Source organism: Berghia stephanieae, chromosome 12 (genome assembly GCF_034508935.2).
Source record: "Berghia stephanieae isolate SIO BIC M18660-M18661 chromosome 12, UCSD_Bste_1.3, whole genome shotgun sequence".
NCBI lineage: Eukaryota > Metazoa > Mollusca > Gastropoda > Nudibranchia > Aeolidiidae > Berghia > Berghia stephanieae.
Genome location: NC_088371.1, coordinates 38,906,352 through 38,925,340, shown reverse-complemented (window position 1 = coordinate 38,925,340; position 18,989 = coordinate 38,906,352). Strand labels below are relative to the sequence as shown.

Sequence of the window (18,989 nt, the reverse complement as noted above, 5' to 3'; positions counted from 1 at the left end):
GACAAAGGGAAACTGAGAACAAATAGGGATCAGATGTAGATTCCAAGAGCATACCACCAATGTACTTAGTTTGAGATCACCTATAAGTCTCATCCAGACACAAGCACAAAATCCAACAAAGAGGAACACACTCAAATGCTTACATTATACATTCAAATTAAAAAAAAATAATACATAACAGAGAGATGATTTACAAGGAAAAAAAATATCATCTCCCAAAACAATAACTATGCATTTGACTGTTTCCCTCCCAACTCCCAGCTAGGATTCCGGCCAGTGCCAGGACAAAACCAAGTAATCTCATTCCGAGACAAAGACAGAAAGCATGTTGGAAAACAGATATAAGGGGATAGAAGACACAGTATGTACCTCTCTGCCCGCTAAGGGAGGTCAGGATCCCCACCCAGGATGAAAATTGAATTAAACATTTTTAATTCTCAATTTATGAGAGTCTGGACAAGTAAGTGTCCAAACGCTTCTTTGGTTATTCAATTAAAAAATAATTTCACTGTCACTGCCTCCTCCATCTTCTTCTTTCAGTCCTCTTCCTCTTCCTCCTCCTCCTCCTCCTCCTCTTCTTCTTCTTCTTCTTCTTCTTCTTCTTCTTCTTCTTCTTCTTCTTCTTCTTCTTCTTCTTCTTCTTCTGCTTCTTCTTCCTTTTCTTCTTCTTCTTTCTTCTTCTTCTTCTTCTTCTTCTTCTTCTTCTTCTTCTTCTTCTTCTTCTTCTTCTTCTTCTTCTTCTTCTTCTTCTTCTTCTTCTTCTTCTTTCTTCTTTTTCTTCTTCTTCTTCTTCTTCTTCTTCTTCTTCTTCTTCTTCTTCTTCTTCTTCTTCTTCTTCTTCTTCTTCTTCTACTTCGTTTTTTTCCCTTTTTTTTTCTTCTTCTTCTTCTTTCTTTCTTTATTTTGTTTTACTACTTTATTTCCCCTCCTACCTTCCATCTTTTCCTCTTCTTCTCAAGATCAGACAGAAAAACATTTTATTATGCCGCCACTTTTGGAAAAAACAAACTATACATGAGATGCATCTAGCGAACAATAACATTTGTTTGGTATCCTATAGATAGGATGCTTGTATGTTGAAAAGTACTTTCAGCCAGATTTAATAGAATTAGTTACCCATTGAATGCTTAGTGAATAGAGGAAACTGAGTGCAAAATGTCTTTCTAGCATTTAACTCTCTCCTAACCCTCAAACTTCATATCCAACTAAAACAAAAATATATTTTTTTAACACTCAAACATAAAAAACATTTAGTTCTTCTGATACATAATTTCTTTAACACAGCACACGAGCTCTACAACACAGTATTCATGTTTTATAACTACATAACAAGATTTTTAAAAAAGAATTTAAGATGTAAAAAGAAAAAATGAGATTGAGAAAATTGTTGGCTGTATCGTGACGAATACGACGCTTTCCCTTCATAAGGAGAGCGTTAATACTGTGGCAACTATTATAACGTGGCAACCATTATAACATTTTCATGTAGAAATCTTATGAATAAAGAGTCTTTCCATACCTTCCTACAAACAATGACATAATACAACTGCCCACTGTCGAGTAGAAGCCAATCCATCCTGAAGTTGACTGAAAGATGAAAAAATAAATGTTATTTGTTTATCAAAATTCTAAGTCTAATGTGGAGACGTTTATAATTCCAAGTGTAGAAATGACACCAAATCTATGTGACGTAATGTAATAATATTACAGCAACATTTACATTATAAAAATACAGTGCTCAGAATCCACAAAAGCCTGCCTTAATAAAAATGTTTTCAAAAGTTTCCTAAAATTACTGAGCTGTGTCCGGTGATGCTATTCAAATTGAAAATTTTTTAAAATGTAGTCATACTATTTCTTTTTCTAGAAACAAACAAACAAACAAAACAACAAATCAGCTACATAATTTCATTTGACAACAACAGTCTAAATATTTATGGGATCATGACCCCCCCCCCCCCCCACACACACACAGACACACACACACAGACACATTTCTTGTTACTTCTTGAATTCAGTTGACAAGTGGTCATGGCCTTTTTATTTTTTTGATCACTTTTGATGGCTCTGACATCTCATTAAGCATTCATATTGCAAGCGTCTCATTTCCTAGTCCTAAACATAATTTCATATACATATAATGTTCAAGGCCTAGGAGCTCTGTAATTTACTCTTATCATCCTGCACACTCGGGGCTGAAAAAAGCATTTGGCAATAATGAAGGATAAATATTCCAACAATGAGCAAAATAGCAGCGTACAAGTATATGGTCGTATTTAAGACAAATGCGCTATTCTTGCATTAGAAAAAGGTTTTCCTTAAGTTACTTGGAATCCGTTTTTCTTGTTTACCACATTTTCCAGAAAATGGTATAAAAACATGAAAAAGTAGAAAACGGTAAGGGCTGCCTGAAGCAGGTGATCGTAAAATACTAACGAAAGAGTGAAAATGGAAAGGCTTCGTATGTGAACAAAACAGACAATGGACGTTTCGGGTACAAACCCTTCGTTGTTGTGCTGACGAAGGGTTTGTACCCGAAACGTCCATTGTCTGTTTTGTTCCCATACGAAGCCTTTCCATTTTCACTCTTTCGTTAGTATAAAAACATGAAAATGCAATATATGAATTGTTTATATTTTGTTTCCTACCTCACTGACGTGCAACCTCCTTAGGTTGACATTGATGACGCTGATCCAGACATTGGCCACGCCCACTGATATGCCATAGATCAGGGAGATAGCTATAAAATATCCTTTCCTGAAGAAACAAACAAAAAATGAGCTTTTTAACCCTGCAGCAAAATCGTCAAATTAGTTACGACACAATATGTGACCCTCCGTCTCAAAACGGTATTATGTTGGGATGATTCAGACCCCAAAAAGTGAATTTAGAGATAGGTTGATGAGAAATTGGACCTTAGAAGTTTTTGCAATGCAAGAAATAATCTTTATACTCCACCAGAACGTACAGAAATTAAACTCAAGTCGGATATTTGTGGCTATGAATTCAATTTCCCTTACCGAGTGGATCCCGACATAATACCGCTTCGATGCGGTGGGTCACATATACATTCTTTAAAATTCAGATTTATTTTGTACATCACAAACTTGGAAAAATGACCTTTGTTTAATAAATAAGAACATAAAGTTGTTTTGTAGAGAGCTTGTTTGCATTTAAAAAAAGAATTTTTTCTGTTAACAATATTTATGTAATCTAGGAAGCATCCTTTGTAAACTTTGTTTTAAATTCGGGTGGTGAGGTCAAATGGGGCATCTCCCTCAGGTTATCATTGAATTTGAAGACCTGTAATGGAAGATTGTTTCTGTTGTTTGCAGGAAGCATCCTTTGTAAACTTTGTCTTCAACTTGATTGATGACGTCACTTGGGACATTATCCTTCGGGGTGTTGGAGAAAGCTGCTCAGGGTCTTGATTATAAATAAATAAATAAATTGAGCTTTATACAGCGCAATATCCACTAAATGTGCTCAAAGCGCTTTACAGGGGGTCCCTGGTCAACAGCAACATTTGACATGTAGGACGGGACATGCCGCCTGTTAGGCGATATTACAATTTTTTCGGACAAAGACACCGCTGTTAACGGCCATTTTACACCTGAGTACGGTGAGAAAATGTGAGTAAAGAGCCTTTTCCAAGGACTCAACTATGCGTTGAGCGCGAGGCTCGAACCCAGGACCTTCCAATCCGTAAGCGAGTGTCATACTACTAGACCACATAGTCGAATTATAGCCATTGTCACTTTGAGTTTGATGCATCTTTTGTTGATAGAGCTATTTCTTTACCTTCATCACAACAACAAAGCTTTCTTGTGGCGTTGGCAATAATTGAGTCAGTGGAAACTTTCATACTGAAATCGACATTTTTATCAATGTTGACATGCTCCTCTCACATATAGTGGAACCTTAGTGTAACAGTAATGGTGGAACCTGTCTAAAAAACTAAAACCCCTGTTAAAACCGAGTCCTGCTATATCAGAGTTTCAACGGAAACAACGCAAATGGTCTAAATCAGCAATTTTGATAATTTGTAGTGTCCCGTGGTGTGAAAACCCTCCAAAATGGGGACGTTGAACCATTTCTTGCCTTCTTTAAACCTTTGTTCGTTTTAAAAGATGTTTATTTTGTTTTGCTTTGGGCTAATACATTGTATTTGGAAATATGAAATGGGTATGGATAGCTCAGCGGTACGGTCTTTGCTTCGTACCCAAAAGGTACCGAGTTTGATCATCCACCGCTGCACTGTGTGACCTTGAGCAAGTCACCTCGCCCTAGCTCAATTTGCGGCACTGCACTGCGGCTGATGCCTGGGTTATTCCAGTCTTCCCTTGGAATAGACCCTAAAGACAAATTTCTCCTAAGGGATTTATAAAGGGAATTTTATTTTATTTTATTATTTTTAAAAACCAATTAGGCACTTAGAAGTCCCTGCTATAGCCGGTAAACTTTACTGAAGTCAAAGAGGGAGAGAAAAAAACCCAAGGGAAATTTTTTTAAAAACCCCAAAAAACAAGCCTGTTATAGCCGGGTCCCTTTTATATCTGGATCTGTACTGTACGGTTATACATGGGTTCTATTGTAAAAGGATGTCACTGAGATTTTAACAGGAAAGCTCTGAATTGGATTCAACAGTCTGATGTCACGCAGCCCGGCAACGGCGGCCATTTTGGTTCTAAACAAAGAAAATCATTACTTTTTATTCTTCATGCTCGCTAGAACTTTTCATATGTCTTGTGATCAGAATGTGTAAAAGTCAAAACATGATAAAATTTATGTTTTTTTTCCCCATCTGGATACGCTTTTATTTATGCTCGCCAGAGAAATATTTCTTATGGCGTCCGCTATTGTTCCGATAGTTTAGAGCCAGTGTTACTAAGTTACCATGCGTCATTAGGAAGGAAGTGACGTTACGACTGTTGAAGAGTATTGCAGAAGATAGCCCCCCCTCCTCCCCTCTGGACCCCAAATATTGAATTGTGATAGCTTACTTCCTGAGTGCCCACATCCCTAACCAGAAGTTGTCTCTCTTGACCACTGCCGACACGCATGGGGGTAGGGGTGGCTTGGAAGGGAAGTAGATGAGGATGATAATGGTGACTAACCAGGACACCCCACAGGCTGTGGACGAGAAAAATGACGGTGATAATAACAAGAAATAAAAATAGTAGGAAAGTGCCAGAAGACAACAGAGAATAAAAACTTTGCGGCAGCGATGGGGGCTCGAACCCACGACCTTACTGGTACGACAACTCTGCCTGGCCGGGGAGATTGTGACTCTACCGTATGAGCTATCCACGGCCCCATTAAAAAGTCGTTTCAAATTCTAGTCTATCTAGAGCCACTTCTCCCCCGACTTCTGAGGGTCAAGGGTTCAACACACACAAATTAAATGCAGGGAAGTAAGTTTAGAGCGCTAAGAGTCTGGTGTCTTGGAGTTATAGCGCTATATAGATAGTATGCGCTTGGCTGAGAAGCTCATAACATTGCCATCCAAAAGTATAACGGACCAACACACAAACTTGTGTGTAACCATGAACGTTTATAGTCGAGTTAATACAGTTCAGTGAGCATAACTCATAAACGCGGATGGCAAAAAACAATAACAAAGACCTGAGTGACGTCATCTTTGAACTATCTAAAAGTTTTCACCATTATTATTTTCACAATTTAGTTGGCTAGCATTTAAGCTAAATAGCCAATATTCTCAACACAAACATGTAACATAGAAACGATTGAGACATTGAGTATGCTCCGCAGTGACATGGTATGATAATAATAATAATAATGAAATTTATTTATATTGCGCCCACTCCTCTATACAATAAAGCTCTAGGCGCATAACAATAACTTCAATCCATTCAAATTTCTCTCTCTCTCTCTCGCTCTCTCACTCTCTCTCTCTCTCTCTCTCTCTCTCTCACTAATTCTTTATATCTATCTATCTCACTCCCAGTCTCTCTCGCTCTCTAACTCTCTCTCTCTCTCTCTCTCTCCCTGTCTCTCTCTCTCTCTCTCTCTCTCTCTCACTAACTCTATCTATCTATCTATCTATCTATCTCACTCCCAGTCTCTCTCTCTCTCTCTCTCTCTCTCTCTCTCTCTCTCTCTCTCTCTGATAGTAATAATAATGAATGGCATTTCTATAGCGCCTTATCCCGTAAGTAATACGATGAAAAATAAATAAAAACACTGCAATTTCAATTACATACTTACATTGCAATAGACAATGCATTTTACACACATGATAGGAAAGACGTCACATTTACAAAATTGAAATTATGAGAGAAAAGGTGAGTTTTATGAGAGAAAAAGGTGAGTTTTATGAGACAAAAAGGTGAGTTTTATGAGAGAAAAAGGTGAGTTTTATGAGACAAAAAGGTGAGTTTTATGAGACAAAAAGGTGAGTTTTATGAGACAAAAAGGTGAGTTTTCAAGTCAGATTAGAAAGTTGATAATAAGTCAGCACTTTTTAAATTCTGGTGAAGAGCGTTCCAAAAATGGGGTGTTGAAAATTCAAACAATTGTTCATCAATTTTTGTGGGATGTTTTAGGTTTAGATAAGATTGGAATTGATAGTGATGAGTGATTGTAGACCCTTCTGGTCGAAATTTTAGACATTTGTAGTTTTCAGAACAAAAGGAGTATAATAAATGTGACCCCTCGTCTCAAAACGGTATTATGCCAGAATGGACCAGATGCTAAAAAGTCAAATTATAGTTAAACTGGTCAAAACTATGAAACGTTTGTATTTAGCAAGTACAATGTGATATTCCTTCTCCCCTATAAAGCATATAAATTCAACTTAAACATGATATTTCTGGCTACAAATTCCATTTTCAGCATCTTAATCATCCCGACTTAATACCGTTTTGAGACGAGGGGTCACAAATAGCAAAACATATATGCGGCTATGTGGTCTTGTGGCATGATAATTGTCTTTGGATCTGTTCTGAGTTTGAGTCCCGCTCTGAGAGACGCTTAGTTGAGTCCTTGGAAAGGCTCTTTACTCACATTCTCTCACCTAACTCAGGTGTAAAATGAGTACCTGGTTGTTACCAACAATGTCTCTGTCGGAAAAAAAAATGTAATATCACCCCACAGACGTCATGTTAAAGTGTTGCTGTTGGCTAGGGATCCCTTGTAAAGCACTTTGAGCATGTTTAGTGGATAATATGCTTTTGAATGTTCAAGTATTTTTTTCTCTCAATATCATAAAAAAAAATTCTTACAATGGTAACGTTGACATTAATGGTAATGACAAAACAATTTGATGCTGATAATGATAATGATGGTGATGATGATGATGACGATGATGATGATGATAATAATAAGGAAAAAAAGGGTGGCTGTTTCAAGTTCAAAGACTGTACTAGCAGTAAGCCATTGGAAAAGTCTTTTCATTTGTTAATATTCTGTTCCACTTGATTCAGATGTATAGGTAGACCTTGAAGTTCACCCTATAAAGAATTTCCTAAAAAACAACTTGAGCTTGTATATAGCACAATATCCACTAAACATGCTCAAAGCAGTTTACAAGGGGGTTCTAGCCAAAATCAACATTTAACATGTAGTACGAGACTTAACACCTGTAAGGCAATATTACATTTTTTTTGACAGATACAATACTGTACACGGCCAGGTACTCATTTTACACCTGAGTAAGGTGAGAGAATGTGAGTGAAGAGTCTTTTCCAAGGACTCAACTATGCACTGCTCAGCGCAGGACTTGAATCCAGGACCTTCCGATCCGATCCACATGGCCATACTAAGGCAAGTGTTTGTCAGACAAATGATGAATCAAATTGTTATTAGAAGCTCGAAGAAGAACAAAACACAGTGTTGCAGCTGGGAGGTTATTCTTGAAGAATACTGGGTAGAAAATTCATCTTAACTACGCCACTACCATATCATCTCATTCATCTGTGGTGTTTCAATCATCCTGTTTTGTTGATAAAGGGGAATCCCGAAACGTTCATTTGATCTGTTTTTGTAATTAAATTGAAGCTTACATTCAACTTCACGTTATTATTTATTATAAGGATGTGAAATCCTTCCATAGAGACAGTGACATACTTACAATAATACAAATGATGAATCAAATTTAGATTATAAGGATGTGAAATCCTTCCATAGAGACAGTGACATACTTACAATAATACAAATGATGAATCAAATTTTGATTATAAGGATGTGAAATCCTTCCATAGAGACAGTGACATACTTACAATAATACAAATGATGAATCAAATTTTGATTATAAGGATGTGAAATCCTTCCATAGAGACAGTGACATACTTACAATAATACAAATGATGAATCAAATTTTGATTATAAGGATGTGAAATCCTTCCATAGAGACAGTGACATACTTACAATAATACAAATGATGAATCAAATTTTGATTATAAGGATGTGAAATCCTTCCATAGAGACAGTGACATACTTACAATAATACAAATGATGAATCAAATTTTGATTATAAGGATGTGAAATCCTTCCATAGAGACAGTGACATACTTACAATAATACAAATGATGAATCAAATTTTGATTATAAGGATGTGAAATCCTTCCATAGAGACAGTGACATACTTACAATAATACAAATGATGAATCAAATTTTGATTATAAGGATGTGAAATCCTTCCATAGAGACAGTGACATACTTACAATAATACAAATGATGAATCAAATTTTGATTATAAGGATGTGAAATCCTTCCATAGAGACAGTGACATACTTACAATAATACAAATGATGAATCAAATTTTGATTATAAGGATGTGAAATCCTTCCATAGAGACAGTGACATACTTACAATAATACAAATGATGAATCAAATTTTGATTATAAGGATGTGAAATCCTTCCATAGAGACAGTGACATACTTACAATAATACAAATGATGAATCAAATTTTGATTATAAGGATGTGAAATCCTTCCATAGAGACAGTGACATACTTACAATAATACAAATGATGAATCAAATTTTGATTATAAGGATGTGAAATCCTTCCATAGAGACAGTGACATACTTACAATAATACAAATGATGAATCAAATTTTGATTATAAGGATGTGAAATCCTTCCATAGAGACAGTGACATACTTACAATAATACAAATGATGAATCAAATTTTGATTATAAGGACGTGAAATCCTTCCATAGAGACAGTGACATACTTACAATAATACAAATGATGAATCAAATTTTGATTATAAGGATGTGAAATCCTTCCATAGAGACAGTGACATACTTACAATAATACAAATGATGAATCAAATTTTGATTATAAGGATGTGAAATCCTTCTATAGAGACAGTGACATACTTACAATAATACAAATGATGAATCAAATTTTGATTATAAGGATGTGAAATCCTTCCATAGAGACAGTGACATACTTACAATAATACAAATGATGAATCAAATTTTGATTATAAGGATGTGAAATCCTTCCATAGAGACAGTGACATACTTACAATAATACAAATGATGAATCAAATTTTGATTATAAGGATGTGAAATCCTTCCATAGAGACAGTGACATACTTACAATAATACAAATGATGAATCAAATTTTGATTATAAGGATGTGAAATCCTTCCATAGAGACAGTGACATACTTACAATAATACATGTAGTTATAAGGATGTTAAATCCTTCCATAGAGACAGTGACATACTTACAATAATACATGTAGTTCATAATCTCCTGCTTTTCTTTGTCGATAATGGCATCTGGAAGAAAACAAAAACAAAACAAAAATAAAACTTAAATAAAGTGCAACCTTTGGATAACAACAACCCCTGGATAGTGACACTGACCATTGGTTCCAATTTTTTTGCTATATGTTTTTAGTAAAAAAAACCAAACCAAATAGTGACATACATTTTAGTAAAACCCCTGTTTAGCGACATCGTTATAACAATAATCGGCAGTTGAAACTGATGCTTGATATCCGACCATCGTCATCTCATACTTTTAACTAATACTTATAAAAAATGCAATTTTCCTCCCAATGAGTTCGCTTTGTTACCAACCACTCATAACACATTTAATTTAAGAAAAAAAAATCACCCCATAGGGGCATTTGTCTCAATGGTCTATTCCAAGGGAAGACTGGAATAACCCAGGCGTCAGCCGCAGTGCAGTGCTGCAAATTGAGCGAGGGCGAGGTGACCTGCTCAAGGCCACACAGCACAGTGACGGTGATCGAACTTGGTACTTTGCAGGTACAAGGCAAAGACTGTACCACTGAGCCACGCTGCCCCATGTTTACTTAATTGCGTGGAATCAGCCCTTGCTAATATGCAACCACGGCAAAAGAAGTTTATCAGTGGATGGAACTCAAGGGTCCATTAACCTTCCATGTTAGCTACCTGTCTGAGGTCAGTGGAGTTTAACTGATATCAGGCAATGCCTGATTTTAAAAAATGGTAAATGAGTCACAATATTATTATTTTTTAATCCTATTGTTGACGATAGTAAAAAAAAAAAAAGATTTACCTGACACGTTACTTGATGCTAATAAGTCTGGTATAAAAAGTCTGAGGGACAGAGAAGAAAACATGAATTACAAAATTAGATATGAGTAGGTCTATAGATAGTATGCGCTTGGCTAAGAAGCTCATAACATTGCCATCCGGAAGTATAACGGACCAACACACAAAACTGTGTGTATCCATGAATGTTTATAGTCAGGTTAATACAGTTCAGTGAGCATTACTCATAAACGCGGGTGGCAAAAAACAATGACAAAGACCTGAGTGCCGTCATCTTCGAACTATCTATACTGTGTTCCAAAAGTTCTGTCCAAAATTTGATGTATTGTAATTTTTCCAAAACTCTTTTCTTTACACGTTTTCTATGGTTCCCATGAGCTTCTCACGTTATTATTCCGCCACTGTGTTGTCTTGAAGCATGAAAACAACTCACCTAGTCATACCACGTTGTAAAGTCGATAAAATCGTATTTTGACTTATAAAATCAAACCGTGCTCATCCAGTCCATCCGTTGTTTTTAACATAAAACACTCTTTGAGTACACAATCCAAATGTAGTATTGTTTTTGAAATTCTAACGAAAACTTTTATGGTGACTTTATTATTCATATTAGTAAAAGTTGGAAAATTCAGCGCCTGATCGCACAATTGGTATGATTAATTCTCGGATTGAAGTTTTTGTTCTTTCCAACCATTTTGGTGAACATAAAAAGATTATTCAACATTTAGTCCATGACACTGGTTCAGTAAAAGGCCGCCCAATAAGTGGTAGGCCAAGGGCCACAACTGAGAGAATGGACAAAACCTGTTCTTGACAGGTGCAGACACTGCTACGAATGTAGCTGTCGTCTGCATTTTTTGCCAAATTGGGACCTAAAATTTGCCAAAAGAAACCCCAAAATTTGCCAAGAAATTTGCCAAAAAGGCCAAAATTTGCCAAAAAATTTGCCGAGGAGAACTACAATCGTTTCAGTAAAAATTAACATGCGATACAGAAAAATATATATAAAAAGACAATTTATTACATTTAAGGAGGCTGCATTTATTAATTTAATGAAATGACTGTAAATAGCATTGTTACAAAGATTTTAAAGGATCATCATCCATAGAGACAACAAGATATGAAGTGAGTAGAAAAGTGCCAGAAGACAATAGAGAATAAAAATTATTCGCGGCGGTGGTGGGGTTCGAACCTGCGACCTTATTGGTACGACAACTCCGCCTGGCAGGTGAGAGCGTGGCTCTACCGTGTGAGCTATCCACGAACACAAAAATATTCGTTTCAAACCCAAGTCATTTCTAGATCCCTCTCTCACCCACTTCTTGAGATCGCCGATTCGTTCGCACACCCCCATCGCGTAGTAATTTTTGACCAGCAGTTAAGCTTAATAGCCAATATTCTCAACACAAACATATAACATAGAACGATTGAGACATTGAGTATGCTCCGGTGTATGGGGTGAATTTTTAATTCAGAAAAGTGAGTGGAGCAGGCACTTATGTTGGTAACAACAAGATATGAAGTGAGTAGAAAAGTGCCAGAAGACAATAGAGAATAAAAATTATTCGCGGCGGTGGTGGGGTTCGAACCTGCGACCTTATTGGTACGACAACTCCGCCTGGCAGGTGAGAGCGTGGCTCTACCGTGTGAGCTATCCACGAACACAAAAATATTCGTTTCAAACCCAAGTCATTTCTAGATCCCTCTCTCACCCACTTCTTGAGATCGCCGATTCGTTCGCACACCCCCATCGCGTAGTAATTTTTGACCAGCAGTTAAGCTTAATAGCCAATATTCTCAACACAAACATATAACATAGAACGATTGAGACATTGAGTATGCTCCGGTGTATGGGGTGAATTTTTAATTCAGAAAAGTGAGTGGAGCAGGCACTTATGTTGGTAACAACAAGATATGAAGTGAGTAGAAAAGTGCCAGAAGACAATAGAGAATAAAAATTATTCGCGGCGGTGGTGGGGTTCGAACCTGCGACCTTATTGGTACGACAACTCCGCCTGGCAGGTGAGAGCGTGGCTCTACCGTGTGAGCTATCCACGAACACAAAAATATTCGTTTCAAACCCAAGTCATTTCTAGATCCCTCTCTCACCCACTTCTTGAGATCGCCGATTCGTTCGCACACCCCCATCGCGTAGTAATTTTTGACCAGCAGTTAAGCTTAATAGCCAATATTCTCAACACAAACATATAACATAGAACGATTGAGACATTGAGTATGCTCCGGTGTATGGGGTGAATTTTTAATTCAGAAAAGTGAGTGGAGCAGGCACGTATTTTGGTAACAACAAGATATGAAGTGAATAGAAAAGTGCCAGAAGACAATAGAGAATAAAAATTTTTCGCGGCGGTGGTGGGGTTTGAACCTGCGACCTTATTGGTACGGTAGAGCCACGCTCTCACCTGCCAGGCGGAGTTGTCGTACCAATAAGGTCGCAGGTTCAAACCCCACCACCGCCGCGAATAATTTTTATTCTCTATTGTCTTCTGGCACTTTTCTACTCACTTCATATCTTGTTGTTACCAACATAAGTGCCTGCTCCACTCACTTTTCTGAATTAAAAATTCACCCCATACACCGGAGCATACTCAATGTCTCAATCGTTCTATGTTATATGTTTGTGTTGAGAATATTGGCTATTAAGCTTAACTGCTGGTCAAAAATTACTACGCGATGGGGGTGTGCGAACGAATCGGCGATCTCAAGAAGTGGGTGAGAGAGGGATCTAGAAATGACTTGGGTTTGAAACGAATATTTTTGTGTTCGTGGATAGCTCACACGGTAGAGCCACGCTCTCACCTGCCAGGCGGAGTTGTCGTACCAATAAGGTCGCAGGTTCGAACCCCACCACCGCCGCGAATAATTTTTATTCTCTATTGTCTTCTGGCACTTTTCTACTCACTTCATATCTTGTTGTTACCAACATAAGTGCCTGCTCCACTCACTTTTCTGAATTAAAAATTCACCCCATACACCGGAGCATACTCAATGTCTCAATCGTTCTATGTTATATGTTTGTGTTGAGAATATTGGCTATTAAGCTTAACTGCTGGTCAAAAATTACTACGCGATGGGGTGTGCGAACGAATCGGCGATCTCAAGAAGTGGGTGAGAGAGGGATCTAGAAATGACTTGGGTTTGAAACGAATATTTTTGTGTTCGTGGATAGCTCACACGGTAGAGCCACGCTCTCACCTGCCAGGCGGAGTTGTCGTACCAATAAGGTCGCAGGTTCGAACCCCACCACCGCCGCGAATAATTTTTATTCTCTATTGTCTTCTGGCACTTTTCTACTCACTTCATATCTTGTTGTTACCAACATAAGTGCCTGCTCCACTCACTTTTCTGAATTAAAAATTCACCCCATACACCGGAGCATACTCAATGTCTCAATCGTTCTATGTTATATGTTTGTGTTGAGAATATTGGCTATTAAGCTTAACTGCTGGTCAAAAATTACTACGCGATGGGGGTGTGCGAACGAATCGGCGATCTCAAGAAGTGGGTGAGAGAGGGATCTAGAAATGACTTGGGTTTGAAACGAATATTTTTGTGTTCGTGGATAGCTCACACGGTAGAGCCACGCTCTCACCTGCCAGGCGGAGTTGTCGTACCAATAAGGTCGCAGGTTCGAACCCCACCACCGCCGCGAATAATTTTTATTCTCTATTGTCTTCTGGCACTTTTCTACTCACTTCATATCTTGTTGTTACCAACATAAGTGCCTGCTCCACTCACTTTTCTGAATTAAAAATTCACACCCATACACCGGAGCATACTCAATGTCTCAATCGTTCTATGTTATATGTTTGGTTGAGAAATTGGCTATTAAGCTTAACTGTGGTCAAAAATTACTACGCGATGTGGGGTGTGCGAACGAATCGGCGATCTCAAGAAGTGGTGAGAGAGGGATCTAGAAATGACTTGGGTTTGAAACGAATATTTTTGTGTTCGTGGATAGCTCAACGGTAGAGCCACGCTCTCACCTGCCAGGCGGAGTTGTCGTACCAATAAGGTCGCAGGTTCGAACCCCACCACCGCCGCGAATAATTTTTATTCTCTATTGTTTCTGCACTTTCTACTCACTTCATATCTTGTTGTTACAACATAAGTGCCTGCTCCACTCACTTTTTGAATTAAAAATTCACCCCATACACCGGAGCAACTCAATGTCTCAATCGTTCTATGTTATATGTTTGTGTTGAGAATATTGGCTATTAAGCTTAACTGCTGGTCAAAAATTACTACGCGATGGGGGTGTGCGAACGAATCGGCGATCTCAAGAAGTGGGTGAGAGAGGATCTAGAAATGACTTGGTTTGAAACGAATATTTTTGTGTTCGTGGATAGCTCACACGGTAGAGCCACGCTCTCACCTGCCAGGCGGAGTTGTCGTACCAATAAGGTCGCAGGTTCGAACCCCACCACCGCCGCGAATAATTTTTATTCTCTATTGTCTTCTGGCACTTTCTACTCACTTCATATCTTGTTGTTACCAACATAAGTGCCTGCTCCACTCACTTTTCTGAATTAAAATTCACCCCATACACCGGAGCATACTCAATGTCTCAATCGTTCTATGTTATATTTTGTGTTGAGAATATTGGCTATTAGCTTACTGCTGGTCAAAATTACTACGCGATGGGGTGTGCGAACGAATCGGCGATCTCAAGAGTGGTGAGAGAGGGACTGAAATGACTTGGGTTTGAAACGAATATTTTGTTTCGTGGATAGCCAACGGTAGAGCCACGCTCTCACCTGCCAGGCGAGTTGTCGTACCAATAAGGTCGCAGGTTCGAACCCCACCACCGCCGCGAATAATTTTTATTCTTATTGTCTTCTGGCACTTTCTACTCACTTCATATCTTGTTTTACCAACATAAGTGCCTGCTCCACTCACTTTTGAATTAAAAATTCACCCCATACACCGGAGCATACTCAATGTCTCAATCGTTCTATGTTATATGTTTGTGTTGAGAATTGGCTATTAAGCTTAACTGCTGGTCAAAAATTACTACGCGATGGGGGTGTGCGAACGAATCGGCGATCTCAAGAAGTGGGTGAGAGAGGGATCTAGAAATGACTTGGGTTTGAAACGAATATTTTTGTGTTCGTGGATAGCTCACACGGTAGAGCCACGCTCTCACCTGCCAGGCGGAGTTGTCGTACCAATAAGGTCGCAGTTCGAACCCCACCACCGCCGCGAATAATTTTTATTCTCTATTGTCTTCTGGCACTTTTCTACTCACTTCATATCTTGTTGTTACCAACATAAGTGCCTGCTCCACTCACTTTTCTGAATTAAAAATTCACCCCATACACCGGAGCATACTCAATGTCTCAATCGTTCTATGTTATATGTTTGTGTTGAGAATATTGGCTATTAAGCTTAACTGCTGGTCAAAAATTACTACGCGATGGGGGTGTGCGAACGAATCGGCGATCTCAAGAAGTGGGTGAGAGAGGGATCTAGAAATGACTTGGGTTTGAAACGAATATTTTGTGTTCGTGGATAGCTCACACGGTAGAGCCACGCTCTCACCTGCCAGGCGGAGTTGTCGTACCAATAAGGTCGCAGGTTCGAACCCCACCACCGCCGCGAATAATTTTTATTCTCTATTGTCTTCTGGCACTTTTCTACTCACTTCATATCTTGTTGTTACCAACATAAGTGCCTGCTCCACTCACTTTTCTGAATTAAAAATTCACCCATACACCGGAGCATACTCAATGTCTCAATCGTTCTATGTTATATGTTTGTGTTGGAATATTGGCTATTAAGCTTAACTGCTGGTCAAAAATTACTACGCGATGGGGGTGTGCGAACGAATCGGCGATCAAGAAGTGGGTGAGAGAGGGATCTAGAAATGACTTGGGTTTGAAACGAATATTTTTGTGTTCGTGGATAGCTCACACGGTAGAGCCACGCTCTCACCTGCCAGGCGGAGTTGTCGTACCAATAAGGTCGCAGGTTCGAACCCCACACACCGCCGCGAAAAATTTTTTCTCTATTGTCTTCTGGCACTTTTCTACTCACTTCATATCTTGTTGTTTTCAACATAAGTGCCTGCTCCACTCACTTTTCTGAATTAAAAATTCACCCCATAACCGACATACTCAATGTCTCAATCGTTCTATGTTATATGTTTGTGTTGAGAATATTGGCTATTAAGCTTAACTGCTGGTCAAAAATTACTACGCGATGGGGGTGTGCGAACGAATCGGCGATCTCAAGAAGTGGGTGAGAGAGGGATCTAGAAATGACTTGGGTTTGAAACGAATATTTTTGTGTTCGTGGATAGCTCACACGGTAGAGCCACGCTCTCACCTGCCAGGCGGAGTTGTCGTACCAATAAGGTCGCAGGTTCGAACCCCACCACCGCCGCGAATAATTTTTATTTCTATTGTCTTCTGGCACTTTTCTACTCACTTCATATCTTGTTGTTACCAACATAAGTGCCTGCTCCACTCACTTTTCTGAATTAAAAATTCACCCCATACACCGGAGCATACTCAATGTCTCAATCGTTCTATGTTATATGTTTGTGTTGAGAAATTGGCTATTAAGCTTAACTGCTGGTCAAAAATTACTACGCGATGGGGGTGTGCGAACGAATCGGCGATCTCAAGAAGTGGGTGAGAGAGGGATCTAGAAATGACTTGGGTTTGAAACGAATATTTTTGTGTTCGTGGATAGCTCACACGGTAGAGCCACGCTCTCACCTGCCAGGCGGAGTTGTCGTACCAATAAGGTCGCAGGTTCGAACCCCACCACCGCCGCGAATAATTTTTATTCTCTATTGTCTTCTGGCACTTTTCTACTCACTTCATATCTTGTTGTTACCAACATAAGTGCCTGCTCCACTCACTTTTCTGAATTAAAAATTCACCCCATACACCGGAGCATACTCAATGTCTCAATCGTTCTATGTTATATGTTTGTGTTGAGAATATTGGCTATTAAGCTTAACTGCTGGTCAAAAATTACTACGCGATGGGGGTGTGCGAACGAATCGGCGATCTCAAGAAGTGGGTGAGAGAGGGATCTAGAAATGACTTGGGTTTGAAACGAATATTTTTGTGTTCGTGGATAGCTCACACGGTAGAGCCACGCTCTCACCTGCCAGGCGGAGTTGTCGTACCAATAAGGTCGCAGGTTCGAACCCCACCACCGCCGCGAATAATTTTTATTCTCTATTGTCTTCTGGCACTTTTCTACTCACTTCATATCTTGTTGTTACCAACATAAGTGCCTGCTCCACTCACTTTTCTGAATTAAAAATTCACATCCATAGAGAGTAGCTTCCCTTGGTTTGGGCCCAGGCAAAGCTGCAACATTTCTCAAGTTTCGCACTTTTTTTCTTCGTATTTTTGTTTTCGTTTCTTTTTTTCCCCCAAAATTTGCCATGATTTGCCAATTTTTGGAAATTTGCCAAAATTTGCGGATCGCCCTGATATTTGCCACAAAAAATGCAGATGACAGATGTAGGTGTGTCTAAGAACACCGTTTTAGAGCTCAATGTGTCCATTATGGGGCAACATTTCAACAGCTGCCTACAAACATAATTGTCTTCAATAGGCCCGTAAAAATAATATAGGATGGACACAGAGACGGTGGAACAACATACTCTCTAGATGACGGAAGAGAGCACATCATTCGCCAAAGAGACGCTCAGCAGCAAATCCGGTCAGCTGATCGTTTTGGCAGCAGACGTGTAATTGTTTGGGAAGGAATTTCTATTCACCATCAAATGGCTATACTTTAAATTCAAGGCAACCCGACTGCAAAGAGATAGATGAAATTCTTGTTCCCCAGGTTTTACCATACATCGCCAACATAGAACAACATTTCAGCATGACAATGCTAGGCCTCAGTGGCGAGAATTTCACAGGAACTTCATCAAAATCACAACATTGAGGTTTTGAATTGGCCGTCAAGATCCCCTGACCTTAATCCAATCGAAAATTTTTGGGATGACCTGGATAGAAAGATAAGGAAGAGGTGATAACCACCATAAAATGGAGGGCAGTACATTGTAGCATTGCGGGAGGAATGGTATGAAACGTCACAAAGAACATTGAGAAAGCTCATTCGGTCCATGAATCGTCGGTGCCGTGCTGTATTGGAAGCTAGAGGAGGACACACGAGGTACTAGGCAAACTTGACAACTGTATTCTTACAAGTGAGTGTATCAAAAGTTATCTCCCTTAAAAAGGTTTCATGTATTTGCTCATTGATTTCTTCATGCCACGCCCAGCATGTTATATAATAAATGATGAAAGTTTTAACTGATTCGATAAACGATTTAAAATGTTATACAACATCAAAGTTGAAATGATCAGAACTTTTGGAACTCATTGTAATTTAATATCAAAATCATAAATTAAAAAAAAACACATACAAAATAAAATCAAAACAACCCAAAAAAACCCCCAAAAAACAAAAAAAAA

The 18,989-nt window shown here is 38.7% G+C and overlaps 1 protein-coding gene across 2 annotated transcripts in view; it reads right to left on the bottom strand.

The window, feature by feature from the left end:
- Positions 1–18,989, bottom strand: part of LOC144957901 (solute carrier family 49 member 4 homolog) — a 38,814-nt gene that overhangs the window by 5,541 nt on the left and 14,284 nt on the right. For both annotated transcript variants that reach the window (XM_078889438.1, XM_078889439.1), the window contains 5 exons: positions 10,526–10,566; positions 9,706–9,756; positions 5,004–5,133; positions 2,649–2,757; positions 1,520–1,587 (listed from right to left, as the gene is read on the bottom strand). In XM_078889438.1, the coding sequence (XP_078745564.1) occupies positions 1,520–1,587; positions 2,649–2,757; positions 5,004–5,133; positions 9,706–9,756; positions 10,526–10,566 (399 nt within the window). The remainder of the gene's footprint in view (positions 1–1,519; positions 1,588–2,648; positions 2,758–5,003; positions 5,134–9,705; positions 9,757–10,525; positions 10,567–18,989) is intronic.